General features: G+C 50.2%; 1 protein-coding gene across 5 annotated transcripts; it reads right to left on the bottom strand.

Annotated features, from left to right (window-relative positions):
* Window positions 1-1,227: 1,227 nt before the first annotated feature.
* On the bottom strand, window positions 1,228-17,260 carry Pprc1 (PPARG related coactivator 1). Of its 5 annotated transcripts, none has more exons than XM_013158372.3 (14): window positions 17,052-17,260; window positions 12,366-12,554; window positions 11,218-11,364; window positions 10,982-11,083; window positions 8,013-10,890; window positions 7,718-7,771; window positions 6,447-6,504; window positions 5,617-5,762; window positions 3,919-4,666; window positions 2,847-2,987; window positions 2,679-2,745; window positions 2,450-2,571; window positions 2,122-2,273; window positions 1,228-1,473 (listed from the first exon to the last, which is right to left on the bottom strand). In XM_013158372.3, exons 1-14 carry the CDS (start codon window positions 17,202-17,204, stop codon window positions 1,370-1,372), a joined length of 5,061 nt encoding a protein of 1,686 aa, XP_013013826.2. In that variant the 5' UTR covers window positions 17,205-17,260; the 3' UTR covers window positions 1,228-1,369. The 5 variants fall into 5 exon arrangements, with proteins under 5 accessions (XP_013013826.2, XP_013013827.2, XP_005006060.2 ...); XM_013158373.3 differs by having other exon boundaries at window positions 5,617-5,687; window positions 17,052-17,259; XM_005006003.4 differs by having other exon boundaries at window positions 5,617-5,684; window positions 17,052-17,259.
* Window positions 17,261-17,680: the final 420 nt, after the last annotated feature.

Raw genomic sequence — 17,680 nt, 5'->3', positions numbered from 1 at the left:
CCCTGTCTTGAAAAAAATGCCTTGTTGTAAAGAGGACAGCTACCTCTGACAGAAGGAAGAGGCCCCAGAAAGATGAAAAACCCATGAGACTGTGTCCTCAGCTTCTTTCCCAATGTTTCTAGGGATCCTTTGTCTTTGGAATTTGTTACAATTTGATTGGCTCCCTGGGGTGTCCTAGTATTAAACCAGGCACCCTGGACATCCTTGTCCACATGTACATTTCTTTTGGTGAGCTTTGACTTTTTTCTGCCCATTTGTCCTTGTCAGGGCCTTATATCTGGGATGAGCTACTAGTTAGAAGGAACGTTCTAGCAGTCCAGCTTGTAGTTAGTAAAGAGATGTATTTGTAGTAATACAATGACTCTACTGTGGAAATACAGCGACAGATAAATAAATAAGTGCCTAAGTGTGAACAAATATTTCTAGACAGTGAATAAGAATTTTTTTAAAAGTAGGGTAGCCCCCTCCCTTTTGTGTTCCCTTTATACTGGAATGCAGGCAAGGAGGGACAGCTGTCTTGGCTCTCTGCACCTGGCTTCTCTGTGCTCTTGCTTGTTAGTTTTCCCTCTGGTCCTTTGGTTTGCGTCTTGACACCACTGTGCTACCTAATGACTTTTTGCAACTGGTTTTCCTCTCATTATCCTTGTCCTTATAACTGTTTCCCAGAGTTCCCCTACTAAAGTTTTAACTCCTCTTAGTCAAAATTAGCCAAAAACAAACAAACAAAAAACCTAATGAAGCCCCTTTTCTGTTCTTGCCTTTCCCTACAGTGGACTTTGTATTTGACCAGAGAGAGGCCTTACTTAAGAACTCAATGGAGGTAAGCACATCGCTCGCTGATTGTGTTCACAGAGGAAAACTACATTTGGAGTAGCAACAACAGAGAGAAGCACAATTGTTGTCCACGGTTGGTGGCCCCATGCCTGAAATCCCACTCCAGGAGGCTAAGCCACAAAGATCCCAAGTTCAAGACCAAGCCTGGTCAATTTAGATCTAGTTCAGTGCAAAGACCCTGGGTTCAACATAGTCCCAAATATGGGGACACACATAAACCTACCCACCTACCCACAGTGATACTTGGGAATTTTTTGTTCGTGTTTATCAGTTTGCATAGTGACTAGGGTTCCAAAACATGAATTCTTCAATCTCAACCATTTTATATAGGAACACAAGTTAACTTGTTTCAACCTGTTATAAAACACAAAAAACAACTACCCTCTTTAAAAATCTGATTTAACATTTTTATTTCGTTTTTTCCATTTCTTTATAAAAGTCATCTCACTAGCAGCTCTCTCCCCTAGAGCGGGGGAGGGGAGTGGAGGAGGCTGGACACCTCCAAAGAAAAAAAGGAAGGGGGAAGAGCCCAGGGTTACCTCCTGAGGTTCTTCTGGGCCTGTTTCAACAAGGTGTCAAAGTCAAGAGAGTCAAATTTGCTCTTTACAGGAGCAGGGTCAAAGTCTTCCCGGTTGGAGTCTACAAAGGTAAAGAGAAACAGACATCATGATTACTTTTTTTTTTTTTTTTTTTTTTAATCTTTTTCCTTTTTATCGGTACCGGGGATCGAACTCACGACTGCCTGCTTGCAAGGCAGGCGCTTATGCCGCTGAGCTAAATCCCCAGCCCTGACATCATGATTTCTGGTCACATCCTAACCATGTTCTCAAATGGCTACAGCTAAAATTGTCCTGACTTTAAGTGGACCATATGTGGGAGGGCCTCATCTCCCCTTATGTGTTAGAGATTCTTTCTGTAGGTCAGATAAGTCTGCCTAGCTCCACTCTCAAAGAATTAGGAACCTTTCCTTTTTTTTTTTTTTTTAAAACTCTCTTTCAGTTTTTTGAGATACCATCTCAACATGTAGTCCAGGCTGGCCTCAAACACACTGTGTAAGGCTGGGGATTTAACTCAGTGGCATAAGCATCTGCCTGGCAGATAAGGTTGCAAGTTCGATCCCTGGTACCAATAAATAAATAAATAAGTAAATAAATACAAACACACTATGTAGACCACGCTGACCTTGAACCCAAGGTCATCCCCCTGCCTCAGCCTCTGAGTGATAAAATTACAGGTGTGCGCCACCACACCTGGCCTAGGAAACCTTAACCCTAACCCTCTACTCACCAAGATCAGAATAGCTCCTCTTGCAGAATTGCCTGCGGCCCCCAAAGCAGAGATCAAACGGCTGCTCATCTGCCTGCCGTAGCTTGTGGCCACTCTCGATGGCCGCAAAAGCCTCCTCAGCATAGCGGTAAGTGACGAAGCCATAGTTGTCACTAGTGGGGAAGGTGAACCATTCGGGTACACACTAAGAAGACACAGTACCCCAGGGTGCAGAGGTGGCTCTTCTCGTTTCCCACACAGCCCAACATACCACAGCAAGGAGAAAAGATAAATATGAACCTAGATGAATGAGACTGAAAGGACTTCCTACTGGGGGATCCAAGCTTACCCCTGGACACGGAAATGGATGGTGCATTCCTCAATCTCTCCGAAAACAGAAAACCTCTGTTTCAACTCTGACCGAGTCATACGGCCAGGTATCTTCCCAATAAAGACTACCCTTCTCTCTTCCTGTGTTGAATATCAAGGAAAATAAGGCTATGAGCTGGAACTGGAGCTACAGCGGCCTCAATGAGCTCATGGCTCGGGGCAAGCCCCCCACGTCCCACTCCACTCACTATTGCACGTTCCTTCTGCAGCACTCTCTGCCTTTGGTAATGGTCATGTGCACGATAGGAGCCGTACCTGGCAAGAGAAAGTGTCATCAGCCTCCAGAGAGAACAATTCAAAACTCAGAACCCACAGCACCTCCACTCCAAGAGCACTGCTTCCAGAGACAGGCTCACCGCCGCCTCCTGTCACTTCTCCGGCGGGGGGACGGGGAGCGAGAACGGCTTCGTGAACTGGATGAGGATGAGGAGGATGAGGATGATGATGATGAAGAGGAAGAGCATCTTCGGGAACGCCCAGAGGAACTGCAGCTGGACCTAGAGAATTAAAGGATGAGCAGTTGAGGCCAGCAGCAGTGCAGGTACACTCCACCTCCAGCACCCAGGCCCCAGCCCTGCCTGTCAGGCAACTCAGACCCAAAGAAAACAGAGCAGAGAGGGTCTAGAAGAGCAATTTTTCCTCACAGATGGACAGACTGAAGCCCTTCATAGAATTTCAGAGAGATCTGGAATGTTCTAGTGTGGTTGGGAAGAGATTTATTTTCAATTATGCAGCTAAAAATTGAAAAACACAAATCAGAAAGAAGAAAAATAAATAGAAAGATAAAGAGCTGGACCTAGTTCTGTGTCTGTATCTGTGGTGGATGGGCCAAGCCTGGCTGTCTGCTTTACAAATGCTTCCCCACCACGTCACACAGGAATACTGCAGCCATGGCCTGAAGGAAAGAACTGTGCTAGAACTATAAAAGCAGGTATTTCTGCACACACTGCTGAACCTCAAGAATCCTTTACTGAGTAAGTGAGAAAACTTGGGTCTGTGACTGAGAAAAAGAAAAATGCTGCCAGGAAATAAATCCGAAGATACCACCTCATATGCTTTGCTCAACAGATGATTAAGCACTTTGCCTTTAGCAGTTAACCCACTGTCCCACACAGCGCCAGAAAAATACCATGAGGACAGTATCATAGGTAAAGAGTCAAATCAGCACACTCCAGATCTAACCCTACCAGCCTCAAGGCATGCCTCCAGGTAGCAGGAGACCTCAGGAATACCCCAAACTCCAGCAACAGAAGCTACATTCTCACAGCTTGCCTCCTTCACCAGTCCACAAAAGAAGAAAAGACAAAAGCCCAAAACAGAAATAGAAGCCTTAGTGGTGCCTGAAAGTGTGTAAATTTTCAGTGTAAACACAGAAGACAATGCATGAACTTCCTAACTGCAGGACCTAACAGACCTTCAAGAGCTCACCTTCGCCACCTCTTGTGTGGGGGGGAGAGGGACCGGGACCTGGACCTGGACCTGGACCTGGACCGGGACCGGGATCGGGATGAGGAAGACGACGATGAGGATGAGGAAGATGCTTCACTGGTCTGGTTGGACCCAGAGCTGACAGACCGGCTGCTGCGGCCACGACGGCCCTGCCAGCCCCTAGTGGGGCTGGCTGACCTGCAGGTTTTTCGGTAACAGCGCATGGATCGCTGCTTGGCTGAGGGTTCAGTGGGAGGCCTAGTGTTCATGTCATTCCGGCAGGGTGAGGCCTCAGGAGACAGCAAGGCAGATGAGGCAAGGCAAGGTGCTGGGGGAGGTGCCTGCTCACTGCTAGTCCTGTGATCAAGTGGCTCCTGGGAGGCAGCAGTGCATGGAAGTAGGGGGACGGCTGGGCCCAGGGACAAGACAGGTTTGATGGTGATATCCTGATGGCGTTTGATGTTCCATCGGGAGCCCACCTCTGGAATGACTAGGGCAGGCATCTTTTTGGGGGGTGTCCTGCTCCGAACACAATAGTCATGGTCCCCAGAGCCCACATGGACTGGACTAGGGCCACGGACCCCTTCTTGGAGGCAGGCTGCAGCTGGATGTTTGGCTTCTATAACTCCTTCAGGCTTCTGGGTTCCCTCCTGGGCGGTGGACTTAGGAGATCTGGCTTTGGCCAGCAGTGAAACAGCAGCCAGGGGCTTCCATAACTGGTGGGGAGGGGTGGCTGGAGGGGTGAGGCCTGTGAGGGGAGGGAGGATGGAGATAGCAGGGTGAGATCTGATTCTGTAATTCCAAACACTGTATTTAGGCTCCAGAGACCCCACTTCTCACCAAATACACCAAGTAGGCAACACCCAGCATCACCCACTGTTTCAACTGTTCTTACCCCATGTTATCTTGACCAGCTAGGAACCCAGCCAGCCAGGGCGTCCTAACCCCACCCCCATCTCCTCAATTACCAAACCCTAGCTGGTGTGCAGGTCCTACCTACCTGAGCTACCTGAGCCTGTCCTTGGCCCAGCCCTCCCCCCAGCACAGCCTGACTTCCAGCCAGATCATGCCTGTATGTATGTGAAGTCTCCCTACTTCCAGCTTCGTATCTGCCACTGTCTTCTACATTGCCCATAGATGGACCATCCAAAAACCCACCGGAGAAAGCTTTTCACTGCTTCTGCAATATTCAGGATGAAGTCCAAATAGTTTAACAAGCACAGAAAGTTTCCGTAACAGATCTGTTTACCACCCCGACTTTACGTCTTGCTTTTGTCGTGCCCACCACCCTGATCAGCCATTATGTTCCAAGAAACATGGCCACTTGCAGGTCCCCAAAACACAGGCTGGTACTGGCCCTTTGTTCACTCCACCTGCTCCATGTGATGAGGGTGCCTGTCCCCTGACTGCCATCTGAGTGCTATCAATGGTTTTTTCTCAAGCCTCGCCTTAGGGAATAACCATCTATATACCCCTTCGTTGACTGTCTCCTTTGGGTCTTAGTAAAAACCAAACTTCCTTAACACATCACTTCCAACGCTCAGCATGCTTCTGTGTACATCTGCTCCTAAACTATGGGCACCTCAAGAATGGAGACCAGACCTGTGTTGTCAATGCCTATACACACCTGATGCAGAGCAGGCACTGCACACTGCTACACAAACTAATTACAGGCAGAGTTCCCCAACCTGAACCCACCTGCCACGTTGGCCAGCTCTGGGGCTTGTAACCGGTCTAGGGGCCTCTTCTCCTGGGGAGTGTCAACGCTGCTGGCGGGGGGAAAAGGGAAAGCCTGGTTCATTGCCTCCTCAATATCACGTACGTCAGCTTTCCTCACAAAGTAACTGGAGAGGGGTGCATTCAGAGAAGAAAGGAGATGTACAAACTGTTCCCATTCTCCTCCTCCAGCACAAAAGGGCCATTAGTGACTCAACCATAGACTGCATCTCATCTCAGCTCTGCCCAATTCCAGGAGGCAGGCTGCCTATGACCCTGAGTACTCCCTAACTCCTTCAAATCAGGAGCCTTGCCTGCCACCTCAAGCCAACCTGAACCAATGCAAAAGGCTGAAAGAACAGGATGGATCATGAACATGAAGAATGAAAAAAAGTCCTCTCATTGCCGGACCACTGGGGAGCAGGAAGTCCAGGGTATCTGTGTCCTCTAAGGTCTCAGTGAAGCCCTTGCCATTAATCTCTTCCCCCACTTTGTTATCCCATCACCAGCACTGAGCAAGCTTATAATCTGTTAAATGAAGGAAAGTAGAACTTGCCACGAGATACAAAGACTCTCTGGGGATCTGGAGCCCCTGCCTACATCAACAGGACAGTTCACACCATCCCACCTCACCATCAAACTACGGCAGTGCCCAGTGGTGGCAGGCAGAGCAGGGTGCGGGGAAACAGGAAAACTCTAGAGCTGACTGACTGCACATCCCTGCCAATGCAGGCATCCCGGCAATGGTCTTGGCACACCAGCTGGCTGCTGCCAACAGCTGTAGGGTAACTCGCTCACATTTCCATACTTACCCTGAGTTTCCTACAGCCGAGCCATCAGTAGGAGCCAAGGGAAGACTTTCCTTTTTGGCTGCAAAGAAATTATACTAGTTAACAGGCCCAACCAGATGTTCCAGACTGAAGTAGCACAGAAAGGCTTAGAGATTCTAACAGGGAAAGTTTACTTTGCTTTTCCTATTCCCTGCTGGGCCACCCTGGAGAGATACAGTCTCTTTTAGTGGGTACCAGGTACCAGGGATCAAACTCACAACCGCCTGCTTGCAAGGCAGACACTTATGCCACTGAGCTAAATCCCCAGCCCCAAGCGGTACCAGGTACTATTTAATCGAGTCTCTTCTCTGCTGAGAAACACTGTGGTATGACAAGAGTTCAACTGTCGAAAGTTACTAGTATTCAGGTTTCCGCATAACCTTCTTAGCTCCCAAGCCTCACAGCCTGCTTTGGAGTGTGCGCTTACTGTGCCCAACCACAGCAGTCTGTTATTTTGTTTTGTGTCTTTTTGAGACAGGGAAGTTTTCACTATGCAATTCAGGCTAGCCTTTATGGCAGTCCCATCCCACATTTTTGTTTCAGAACTGAAGGCTAAACCCAGGATCTTGTGCATGCTAGGCAAGCACTCTATCACTGGGCTGGAATACTTTCTCGGCTTTTTTTTTTTTTTGTACCAGGGATTGAACTCACAACATTACACTTGCAAAACAGGCACGTGTGCTGCAGCTAAACCCCCAGCCCCGTTTTTTTTTTTAAGTATTGAAAAAGTCATTAAATTGACCAGGCTGGCCTCAAACTTGCCATATTCCTGCCTCGGCCCTGAGTAGCTGGGATTATAAATGTGTACCACCCTGTGCAAGCCACTTACATTTTGCTTATACTACAGACACCTGGTATCAGTACTCGTATTCATCTCCTCAGTTAGACCAAAAGCTCCTGGACAGCACCCAGATCCATGCCTTATCTTTAGAAAGTCAAGCTATTTTGATTGCCTTCCAAATACATCATATAGTCTTTCTGATACTTTCCTGTCCTCCTTTATTTACCATACATACTATCTCTAAAATCCTATCTTTTCTGATTCAGCTTGAGAGCTACTTCCTTCTAGATAAATGTCCCCAAACAATCCCAACAACCCCCCATCTATCTACTCTTGAAAATCTTGTCTGCCCACTAGAGCTGGGGAGTTCTCTAGTAGCTGACTGCCCTCCACTCTAGCGCAGCCAACTACAGGGCTGAATCTAAAGGAAATACCAACCATAAGAGTTGGAAGAAAACTCAATTTTTCTCACCTTCTGATTTCTCAAACTGCTCCAGCAGACTGGATAAGTCTGATGCCTCAATTCCTATTTAGGAATACAACAAAGGATAATACACTAGCCCCATCAACTGAGTACAGTGAGCACATCCACCTCACCCTCTACATCTCTGCCCACCACATGAAGCAAGCCAAATCAGCAGCACAAAGCAGGAAGGACCAAAACAAACCCAGTGTTGCACTTCTGAAGACCTCCCTCCAGAAATCCCACAAAGGGCCACCCCAGCTATCCCATCCTCTTCCCACAGATCTACACCGTGTACACTCACCAATCTCACTGATGAAAGCCTGCACCACATCCTCAGGACCCTGTGTGCGTGGGGTGGGCAGAAAAGACAGCTTCCTTAGCCGGGCTGGATGGACAGTAGGCAGCTTGGGGACAGTGCTCTGTCTTTGCACAGAAACAGCCCTGACAGCGGGACAGAGGGGCTTCTCCTTGGGCTTGATCTCCTGGGTCTCAGGCTTTAGCGCCTCTGATGCAGGCTCCTCCACAGACTTATCTTCAACAGATAGACTTGGCGGGGCCTTGGGCCAAGGACTTTGTGCCACAGAGGATACCTTGTGTTTCTCATGGGGAGAGACAGGCACTGACTTGACTTCGACCTTAGCAACCTCTATCTGTGGACCTCTATCTGTGGAGCTCTCAGCTGGCCCAAGATTGCAGGAAGGGGCCATAGGCACAGGAGCCATAGGTACATTTTCAGGAGAGCCAGCTAAAATGGAACTGGGCTCCACGGTGGGTGGAAGAACATCTACCCCAATAGAGACTGGAACCAAAGGAGGCGGGGGAACAGCTGGCCAGAACGGAGGGTGTTGTGGCCTACAGCCCCATCCCATGGGCCCATAGGTACAGCTGGAGCTGTAAGGTGAGACTGGGGCAGGAGGCGGAACCCAAGGCACATTACAAGTCGGGGGCACAGCATAGGTGCTAGCCGTACCAGACACTAGGGGCAATGCTGGTGGGGGAGGCAGGCAAGGGTAGCCAGAAGGGGACACAGGGGGATAACATGGCCAGGGTGGCACATAGTGAGTATAGGGATCAGCTGGTACAGGCCCCATAGACACTGGAAGACCAGGAGGGTGCAAGGGAGGTGGGGGTACACTGGGGACCCCTTGTCCACTTATAGGAAGGGGCAGCATAGGAGACATGCCCAGGCCACTTGGGGGGAATGGCAAAGGAGGGGCCATCATGGGAGAAATGGGCCCTGCCAGAGACATGGACTGCACAGTAGAAAGGGAAGATCTTGCTGGCAGTGGCGCCTCTTCAGGTGGCACTTGTTCACTGGGCACTGAATCCACAGGTCTACTTGCAGGTTCAGGACTAGGAGAAGCTGGACTGAGACCCACAGGTACAAAGCTGGCCACAGGAGCTTCAGGGCTCCTCTGCAAAGTTGTCTTCTTGGCTTGTGCTGGTGGGATGACAAGACAAGGAATGTCTGCCAGCCCGGTGGGGGTCTCTGGGAGGCTGGGCCACTTCCCAGCTGGGGCCTGGGAAGTCCTTTCTTCTGCCTCTGCCTGCCGTTGCTGCCTTCGTTGCCGGTACTCAGAAAGGCTAAGCGGCCGTGGTTTGGTTTCCTGGGTGGCAGCACTGGCACCATTTTCCACCTTCAGAGGACCTACAACCTCCTTGACTTCGGGGATGACAGCCTTCAAGGGGTCTGAAGACTCTGAGTCCAGTGGGAGCTGGGAAGCCAGAATCCCTTCGGCCGGTGACACTGCACCACGTCTAGGGTCGGATGGTCGAGACTTAACTAACACAGGGTCAGCTGGAACCACATCATTAGGAACACAGTCAACAAGCGCTGGGTCAGCTAGGACAGTATCTACTGGTGACGAGTTGTCTGAGATGGGAACAACCACTATGGGATCAACTGCTGCCGAGTCAGCAAGGACTGGGTCAGTCAGTACTGGATCGGCCGGGAGAGGGTCAGCGAGCTCTGAGCTGGCTGAAGCTGGTTCACAGGGTACAGTGTCAGTCAGAGCAGGGTCGCCAGCAGTAGCACTGGCTTTAACAGTGTCATCCAGTGTGGCGGCCAGAACAGATTGAACCAACGGGAGATGGGTCGGAACAGGGTTGGCCTGGATCGTGTCAACCAGCTTACAGTAGAGGTCTAAAGGATCTTCTTTGGCAAAACTACCTTGTCCAGCACTTCTCTCCAGGTTCCCAGAGCAAGGCTTCTCCAAGGCAGCTGCCCAAGCCCGAGCCCAAGCCCGAGGCTTCCCACTTCCCTGGGGAGGCCCCGCCACTCTCTGAACCTCTTCCTGAGGCTGCGTCTGCAGGCTGCTGGTCTGAGCAACTTCTGCAGCCACAGCAGCATGCCCACGAGAGGAAGATCTCAGCCTCCTGGCATAACCCTCTGCAGCAGCTACCATCTGCTCCTTGCTTTTCTTCTTCCTGCCTTTCCGCACTTTCTGGGAACCCAGTACTACACTGGGAGATGTGTTCTGAGGCCCACTGGTTGCCCCCGATGCTGTGGCCTCTTTGGGCTCCAAAAAGCAAGTTGAATCCCCCACCAAGTCCTCCTCCTCAGGGCAAGGAGCCACCTCAGGAACAGCAGACTCTGTCTCTGACTCCAGCGTGGGCATAAGCAACTGCAACGGGTCACCTAAGAGTACAGACTCAGGTCCAGTGGGGACCTGCCGTACCACAACTGGGATCTGCAGGCCATCAGCAGCTGTGGCTGCCTGGCCCACAATCTCTAGTACCACACAACTCTCAGGCAGTATCAACTCTTCTGGCTGTTCCTGAAGCTCATCCTCAAGTGACGCCAGGTGGGTGAGACTGGGAAGGCAGTAAGGGTGCATGGCCCGCACCAGCTCGCTCAAGGAGGAGATGCTCTCTTCACCAGCTGCTGGCATGGCTACCTCTGCTGCTGACGCCTTGTGTTCTTCCTGTGGGCAGGCCAGATGCATGGGGAAATCTGGGGTGGTACTCATGGAATTATCCAGCTCTCCAGCAAGCATCTGACCACTGAAACTAGCCACCTCTTCCTCTTCTTCACCATCACTGCGCTGCTGGGAAGGAGGGGATTGGCCCCAGCGTGGTCTTGACCTTGAGGACCTCCAGCTTGGTACCTTTGGAGAAGAGGTCTCCAGAAAGGAAGGTGGGGAGAAATCCCAAGGGGAATCTGCAAGAGCCATCTCAACCTGCAAGAAAGGAGTGCTTCAGCTAAGTACTTTCCAGACATGTCCCTGTGGGCTCCCTACCACCTGCAAGTTCCAGGCAGGCCAGGCTTACCCCACTGACTTTATTACCACCTGTGCTGGGCCCTAATGGGTCAATTGGAGTAATGAAGTCACGTTCTGGTGGTGTTCGAGAAAGAGTGAGCAGCTTGTGCAGCTAAGAGGGAAAGAAAGACCTGAGATCAGTCTGCGCTTTAAAGCTATGTGGACAGCCAGTAAATATGGGTTTAAACTTTATAGCAGGCACCACCACCCCTTACACCAGTGCCCTCTCTTTGGTCCCACACTCACAGATGAGCCCTCTCGAGGAGACACAAGTAGCTCTGAGTCAGGGATGCTGTCAAATGGAGACAGGTTCTCAGAATCTGCATTGTCCAAGATCTCCGTCAGAGCTGTGAGCAGCGATACTTCATTCTGGTCTTCTAGAGATAACCTGCTCTGCTCCAGAAAGACAATGGGAAGGTCCCACCAATATCTCTAATGAGATACTGGGCCACTGAGAAGGGCCAAAGGCCAAAGACTTAGCCTCCCACATTTAGTTTAGCTCAATTTACCAACAAGGGGGATCTAATCTAGTCTCATTTATCATCCAAAAGGGACCTGTCAGACTAGATCTAGAGTCTTGCCTTGGGCTTCATATAGTTCCCCCACCCTTCAGATAAGAGGAGGATGCTCAGCAAACAATCCTAGGCTACATCAGAATTGGCCAAAAATAGATCAGTGCCAAGTATGGTGGTGTACACTTGTAACCCCAAAACTCAGTAGGCTGAGGCAAGAGAAATGCAAGATCGAGGCCACCCTGGACTACATAGTAGGACTCTGTCTCAAAAAGAAAAGGCTGGGGATTTAGCTTAGTGGCAAAATGGCTGCACGGCAAGTGAAAAATCATGAGTTCAATCCCTGGTACCAAAACAACACAACACATTTCAAAAAGAAAAAAACACAAGCTGGGAATAGTGGCAAGTCCTGTGATCCCAGCACGCTGAGAGGCTAACCCCAAACTGGAGCCTAGCTTAGGCAACCTAGTGATTCAGCCACACCCTGTTTCAAACAACAACAACAAAATCCAGATCTTCCTGCCTCAGCCTCCCAAGTGCTGGGATTACAAGGGTGGGCTACCATGCCTTACTCCCCAAAATATGTGTTTTTAAAGAACACAAAACTCAGTGAGCCTCTAGACATTCAGGCCAAGGACCCAGATAGGGCAAAAGCCTTGGATCATGGTCCAAACTAGCAAGGCATTTTCACATAGCATAATCTGGCAGCCTGCAGCCTAACTCCCATCCTCCCCTCTAGAGATGAAAAACACACTTTAAGGACCTGGGTCAGGTACCCAGCAACCAGGATGTGGAAGAGCCAAGTCATCCTTAAACCACTCCAAGGATTTGAAGTGCAGCCTCCCATGCAAAACTCCAGCTCCAACCCTAGCTCCAGCTCACCTCTCCAAGGTTCCCAAAATCCTCGATAAGTGAGATGAGGGAGGCATCCATGTAGCTCTGCATGGTTCCCAGCAGCGCCTCATCTTGCAGTATTAGCTCCTCCATCTCTAGGTCTTTGTCTCTCACAGACGGGCCCAGCCGAGGCAGGTTGACAAAGCTAGCGTCATCCCCCTCTTCATGCAGCAGCACCTGGAGCAAAGAGGCAAGGTTGAAATGCACAGTCCCAGGGGCTGGGGTTTAGCTCAGCGGCATAAGCGCCTGCCTTGAAAGCAGGCAGTCGTGAGTTCGATCCCTGGTACCGATAAAAACGAAAAAGACAAAAAAAAAAAAAAAAAAAAAAAAAAGAAATCACAGTCCCTCTGAGGACAGATGAACCATAAACCAGGTCCCCACTCAGGTCACCAAATCTCTCAGCTAGGTGGGCAGAGAGATACCATCTGTGAACAGAAGTCCCAATCACAACATCAGTGTTCTAGGGAAAAGACAGCTGGAGTCACAGGAAATTACTAAACTGCAGAGTGAAAACATCCAAAAGACCCAGGTTGTAGCAAGGTGTGGTGGTGCACTTCTGTAGTCCCAGCCCTTGGGAGCCTGTGCCATAAGGTCTGCAAATTCAAGGCCAGCCTGGGCTACACAGTGAATTCAAGGCTAGCCTAAACTACAATAGCAAGACCCCATCTCAAAAAATAAATCCAGATTGTTCAGAGGTCATGAGTGAGCAGTGGAGAGGATGCTAGTCTAAGGGGTACACCAAAGCAAGAAGTCAGCCATAGCAAGGTGACCCACTGCAAATCCCTGAGGCCTCTGTTCCCTGCTGAGCTCAAACCCTGCAGTCTTCAAGAGACCTCAGACTTTCAGCCTTCCCAGCCTATGCTTATGTCTCTGCAGAGCAATGTATTCCCTTTCCTGACAATCACATCCTGTCTCCCCAACCCCATGACACTCCCTGCATCACTATGAAAACTGGATTGTAAGTTTATCTGGGGCAAAGAACCTTTTGTATAAGTTGATATTCTTCCTAGGGCTAGGGATTTGGCTCAGCAGCATAAGTGCGTGCCTGGCAAGACATGAGGTCCTGAGTTCCATCCCTGGTTTAAAAAAAAGAAAGGAAATAAAAGGAAACAAAGATATTCTTCCTGTCTCTCAGAAAAGTTTAAAGCCTCATATAGTTAGTACTTTCCACTCACCCATAGTGCCAGCCAATTATCAAATAATTGTTATGACTTTTGTTTTGTTTGTGCCTGTAAGAATGTGCTGTGTTCCTGCACTATACCCCTTCTGCTAACAGTACTGCCACCCAATCTCTCAGGTAGTTCCAAAGGAAAGGTATCTTCCCCACTTCTACTAGGTGACAGCCAAAGGAGAATGCTTGATTCTGTAGATGGAGGCTCTGCCTCATACTCCTCCCCCAGCTAGGCACTCTTTTTTTTTTTTTTGGTCTTTTTCCATTTTATTGGTACCGGGGGTTGAACTCCTGACTGCCGGCTTGCAAGGCAGGCGCTTATGCCACTGGAGCTTTTTCAGCCTCCTCAGAAGGTAGGGAGTGGCCCGCCCAAACCTGTCAAGAGTATCATGGGCAGGGCCAGAAGTGGCTGGCATGAGACTCAGGAGCCAGAGCAAGGCTATCTCCACTATTAGAAACACGATGCATAGGTCTAAGAACAGGACCAAACACAGAAAAGCCCCCCACTCCCCTGAAGCATAGGGAAATTCAGCCTTCACCTCCTCTAAAAGAAAAATGCAACAGGCTTGACTATACCCTTCCCACATACACTCTCCTTAAACAGCTGAGGAGCTCCAGCATCCTGAGCTTGAGGCAGGAGGATTTCAAATTCAAATTCAGTTCAGGTAGCTCAAAATATAAAAAGAGATGTAGCTTAGTGCAAAGGCCCTGCATTCAGTCCCCAGAACAGCTCCAAAAAAGGGTGCTATGATGTAGTTCAGCACCAAGACCCTAAATTGAATCCCTAGTCCTGGGTCAGGACCCAGGGAGAGGAAAGGTTGGTTAGGACACAGAAGGCCAGGCCAAGATGAAAGGCAGGTTTTAGGAACTAACCCCTCCCAGACCTTCACTATCCTGTAATTATAACCTCCAGCTGAGTATCACCTGGCTCAGCAAACAGTCCCACTGAGCAAGGAGCTGCATCTCTACTTGTCCCACCACCTTCCTACCAGAGCCCTGTCACCAGGCCAGAATCTCAAAACATGTCTCGCTCTACAAACCATCTCCACCTCCACCAGGAAGGTCCCAGAGCCACAGTCAGTCACACGTCTGCCCAACACATTCTCCAACTGCATGGTACCCAAAGGATCAACCCAAGAGCTAAAAGTGGGCCAGCCACCAGTATCTCTAACTTAGCAACCTCCCAACTGGCTTTTCCACACCAATCTTGTCCCTTCAGGTTGCAAAACTAGCCAGAAAATTTTATTTGATTATTTATTTTTGCATGCACCACCACACCCCACTTCCAGAAGGAACTTTTTAAATGCATAAATCATCACTTCCTGAGACCCTCCATAAATCTCTTTAATGCCATCTTACAGCTTTTATTAAGATTTAAACTCTTCACTATGGTTTACAGGGATCTTGGTCTTTCCCAGTACACTTCTGTTCAGTCTGTCTTCTCCTACTCCTCTGCCACACAGGCCTCAGTTCCTCCAATAAGCTGTTTTCTCTCCCCTCTCAAGGCCTTTACACAATTCACTCTGAAAGTTTTGCAAACACATAGGATCTCAGCCTTAAATATCCTTTCTCAAAGCCCACTACAATGTTAGTGGGCTGCTAAATAATCCCAAATATCCTGCACTTTCCTTTTGTCTTGTGGCACACCCTGTAATCCCAGCATGCCTCCAATCCCAGCACTCAGGAAACTGAGGCAAGAATTGCTGTGAGTTTAAGGTCAGCCTGAAGTGTGACCTTATCTCACACACACAAAAAAAGATGCTGGAGGACAGGAACGTTTGTGTGGTTTGCCATGTATGGCAATCTCAGTTCCTAGCTGTTTGACTAGCTCACACATACCTTTTTTAAGAGGCAAAAGGATCTCTTCCTGACACTTTGTCCAACCCCACATGACCACCTAATTTGTACTGCAACTAGATCCTGGATCCCTCATGCCTCTTCCCCAGAGTGTAGGCAGCACAAGCCTCAAAAGATGTAACTTCTTGGGGCTGGGGATTCAGCTCAGCGGCACAAGTGCCTGCCTTGCAAGCAGGCAGTCGTGAGTTCGATCCCTGGTACCGATAAAAACGAAAAAGACAAAAAAAAAAAAAAAAAAAATTAAAAAAAAAAAAAAAAAGATGTAACTTCTGAAAGATGGAGAAGAAAAAGTGAGTTGTTTCCAGATTCATGGCCCAGAAGTCATTCTCTCTTGGACACAGACCTAGATGGTCTGCTGGACCTGATACTACCAGGCAGCCTACAGGGGTGGGGGAATAGGACACTGTCAAGGACTCAGCTTAATTGCAAAGAGAGATAACAATTCAAACTAATTCCTGCCCACGCCCATTGCCACCCTGGGTGGGAACTCTTAAGACACCCCCCCCCCCGTTGAAAAGTGGGACTAAAACTTTTTAAGCACAGAAAAGTCCAAAGAAAAAACAAATCTCACCAAAATTCTCTGATCCAATAAAGTACTGAATGGTTCTTAAACTGCCTCCCAACTTTTTCCATCCCCAACAAAAATCCCAGAAAACCTTAAATACACACCACCCTAGTTTCTTGTGTCACTTCATTGCAGAGATGCTAGAAAAAAGAAGTTTGGGGAAAAGGTTTTCTCTTTAAACTTGTCCCAGCTATATGCTGACACTCCCTATGCCCCCTGAATCACGAATGAGGCAAGAAGACTGCAGACAATCAAAATGCCTGTACCAGTGACTCACAACCCACCCCGAGCTGATCAGACAGAAGCTGCCACAAGCTCACTCCACAGTCCTTCAGCCTCACCCCTCTGCCATCTGCAGAGACGCCCAAACATCTGGGAAGTCCACCACTCGCTATCCAAAAGCACTGAGATCCACGAAAAACGGAAAAACTTTAAGGCCCTGGGCAAAGTGGACTCTAGCAGCCCTAACCTTCTTCCGAGGTCTGGGGTTCCCAGCCCTGATCGCGGATGGCGGGATCGCTGGGACACACCCAGGTCTCGGCAGTGCGTCTCAGGGGTGGACACTTAAAAGACCGGCATCCCGGGACTGGGAGCCACGTGGACATCCCCTCCCCGCTCCCACGTGGACCCGCGGCCCTGCCCCCCCAGCTCAACCCACGTGGATGCCGGGCGCCTAGAGGGGGAGGGGAGCCAGACAAGTTCTCCCGGGAAAATCGCTCCCCCCACCCCACGTGCTCCGAAAAGAGAACTGCAGTGCCGGGCTGGTGGAGCTCTCCTAGGTATCCTTAGGAGGAGATCCCAGCCTTCGACATCTCCATCGAACCCCTGACCGCCTCCCCCAGTTGCAGGCCCTATTTCCGTGCCCAGCTCTGCCCCGCGGTGTTCCCAGAAAATCCCAGCGCGCACCCTGCCTTCGCCGCTCGACCCGAATACGCGGCTCAGGTCTGCTCCTCCAGCCCGATTCCCGCGGCCAGCCGGCACAGACTGTGGAGCGCTTCCTCCTTCTCCCGCGGCGTCCACGTGTCACCGCCCGGCGCACGCCGCTCAGCTGCCAGCCGCGGGCCGCCCGCCAGGCTCTCACCTGCTCCCCTCCGCTCATGGCGCCCACGGTTCCATAGGGCGTTTGGCTCCGACTTCCCCAGCTGCTGCCGCGAACTCCACCGCCGGGATCGGGCCCAGAGCCGCCACTCGCAGGCGGCACGACTCTGTCTCTCCGTCCCCGGCGCGCCGCCATCTTGGCCCCTGAACACCCAGGCAGCTCTGTCCGCCGGCGCTGCCTCGCCCGGCAGATTGTGGGAAAGGAACTACAACTCCCGAAGGCCACTGCGAAACTACAAATCCCAGAAGGCCCTGCGGCAAGACCCACAGCCTGCGCCGGCCCCCACCCCCCCGCAACACCAGAGTTCCCGGGAGTAGTTGTCGGTGTGTGCCCAGGCCTGGCGTCACTAGCGCTAGACATAGGGCTGTGCTTAGTGCGGTGTTATTCGAGGAGACCAAGATCGCAAGCGCGAAGTAATAAGGAGAGAGTATTTGTGTATTGTTCTTTTCGCTAATATACCCAACCTTTGGAACGCTCTTTTTATCTTACATTCTGACTGCTGTGCACTTCCTTCACCTTTATCCAAGTAGGCCTCTGTTGAAACACCATCCCCTAGTGGACACCGCACCCTGGGCGCCAAGTCCTTAGTGCGCAACCATTGAACACTGCCC

Source organism: Cavia porcellus, unplaced genomic scaffold, assembly GCF_034190915.1.
Source record: "Cavia porcellus strain 051 isolate PalLab524CR breed Dunkin Hartley unplaced genomic scaffold, mCavPor4.1 scaffold_2, whole genome shotgun sequence".
Taxonomy (NCBI): domain Eukaryota; kingdom Metazoa; phylum Chordata; class Mammalia; order Rodentia; family Caviidae; genus Cavia; species Cavia porcellus.
The sequence above is the reverse complement of the archived record's forward strand: the minus strand, read 5'-3'. Positions and strand labels throughout refer to the sequence as shown.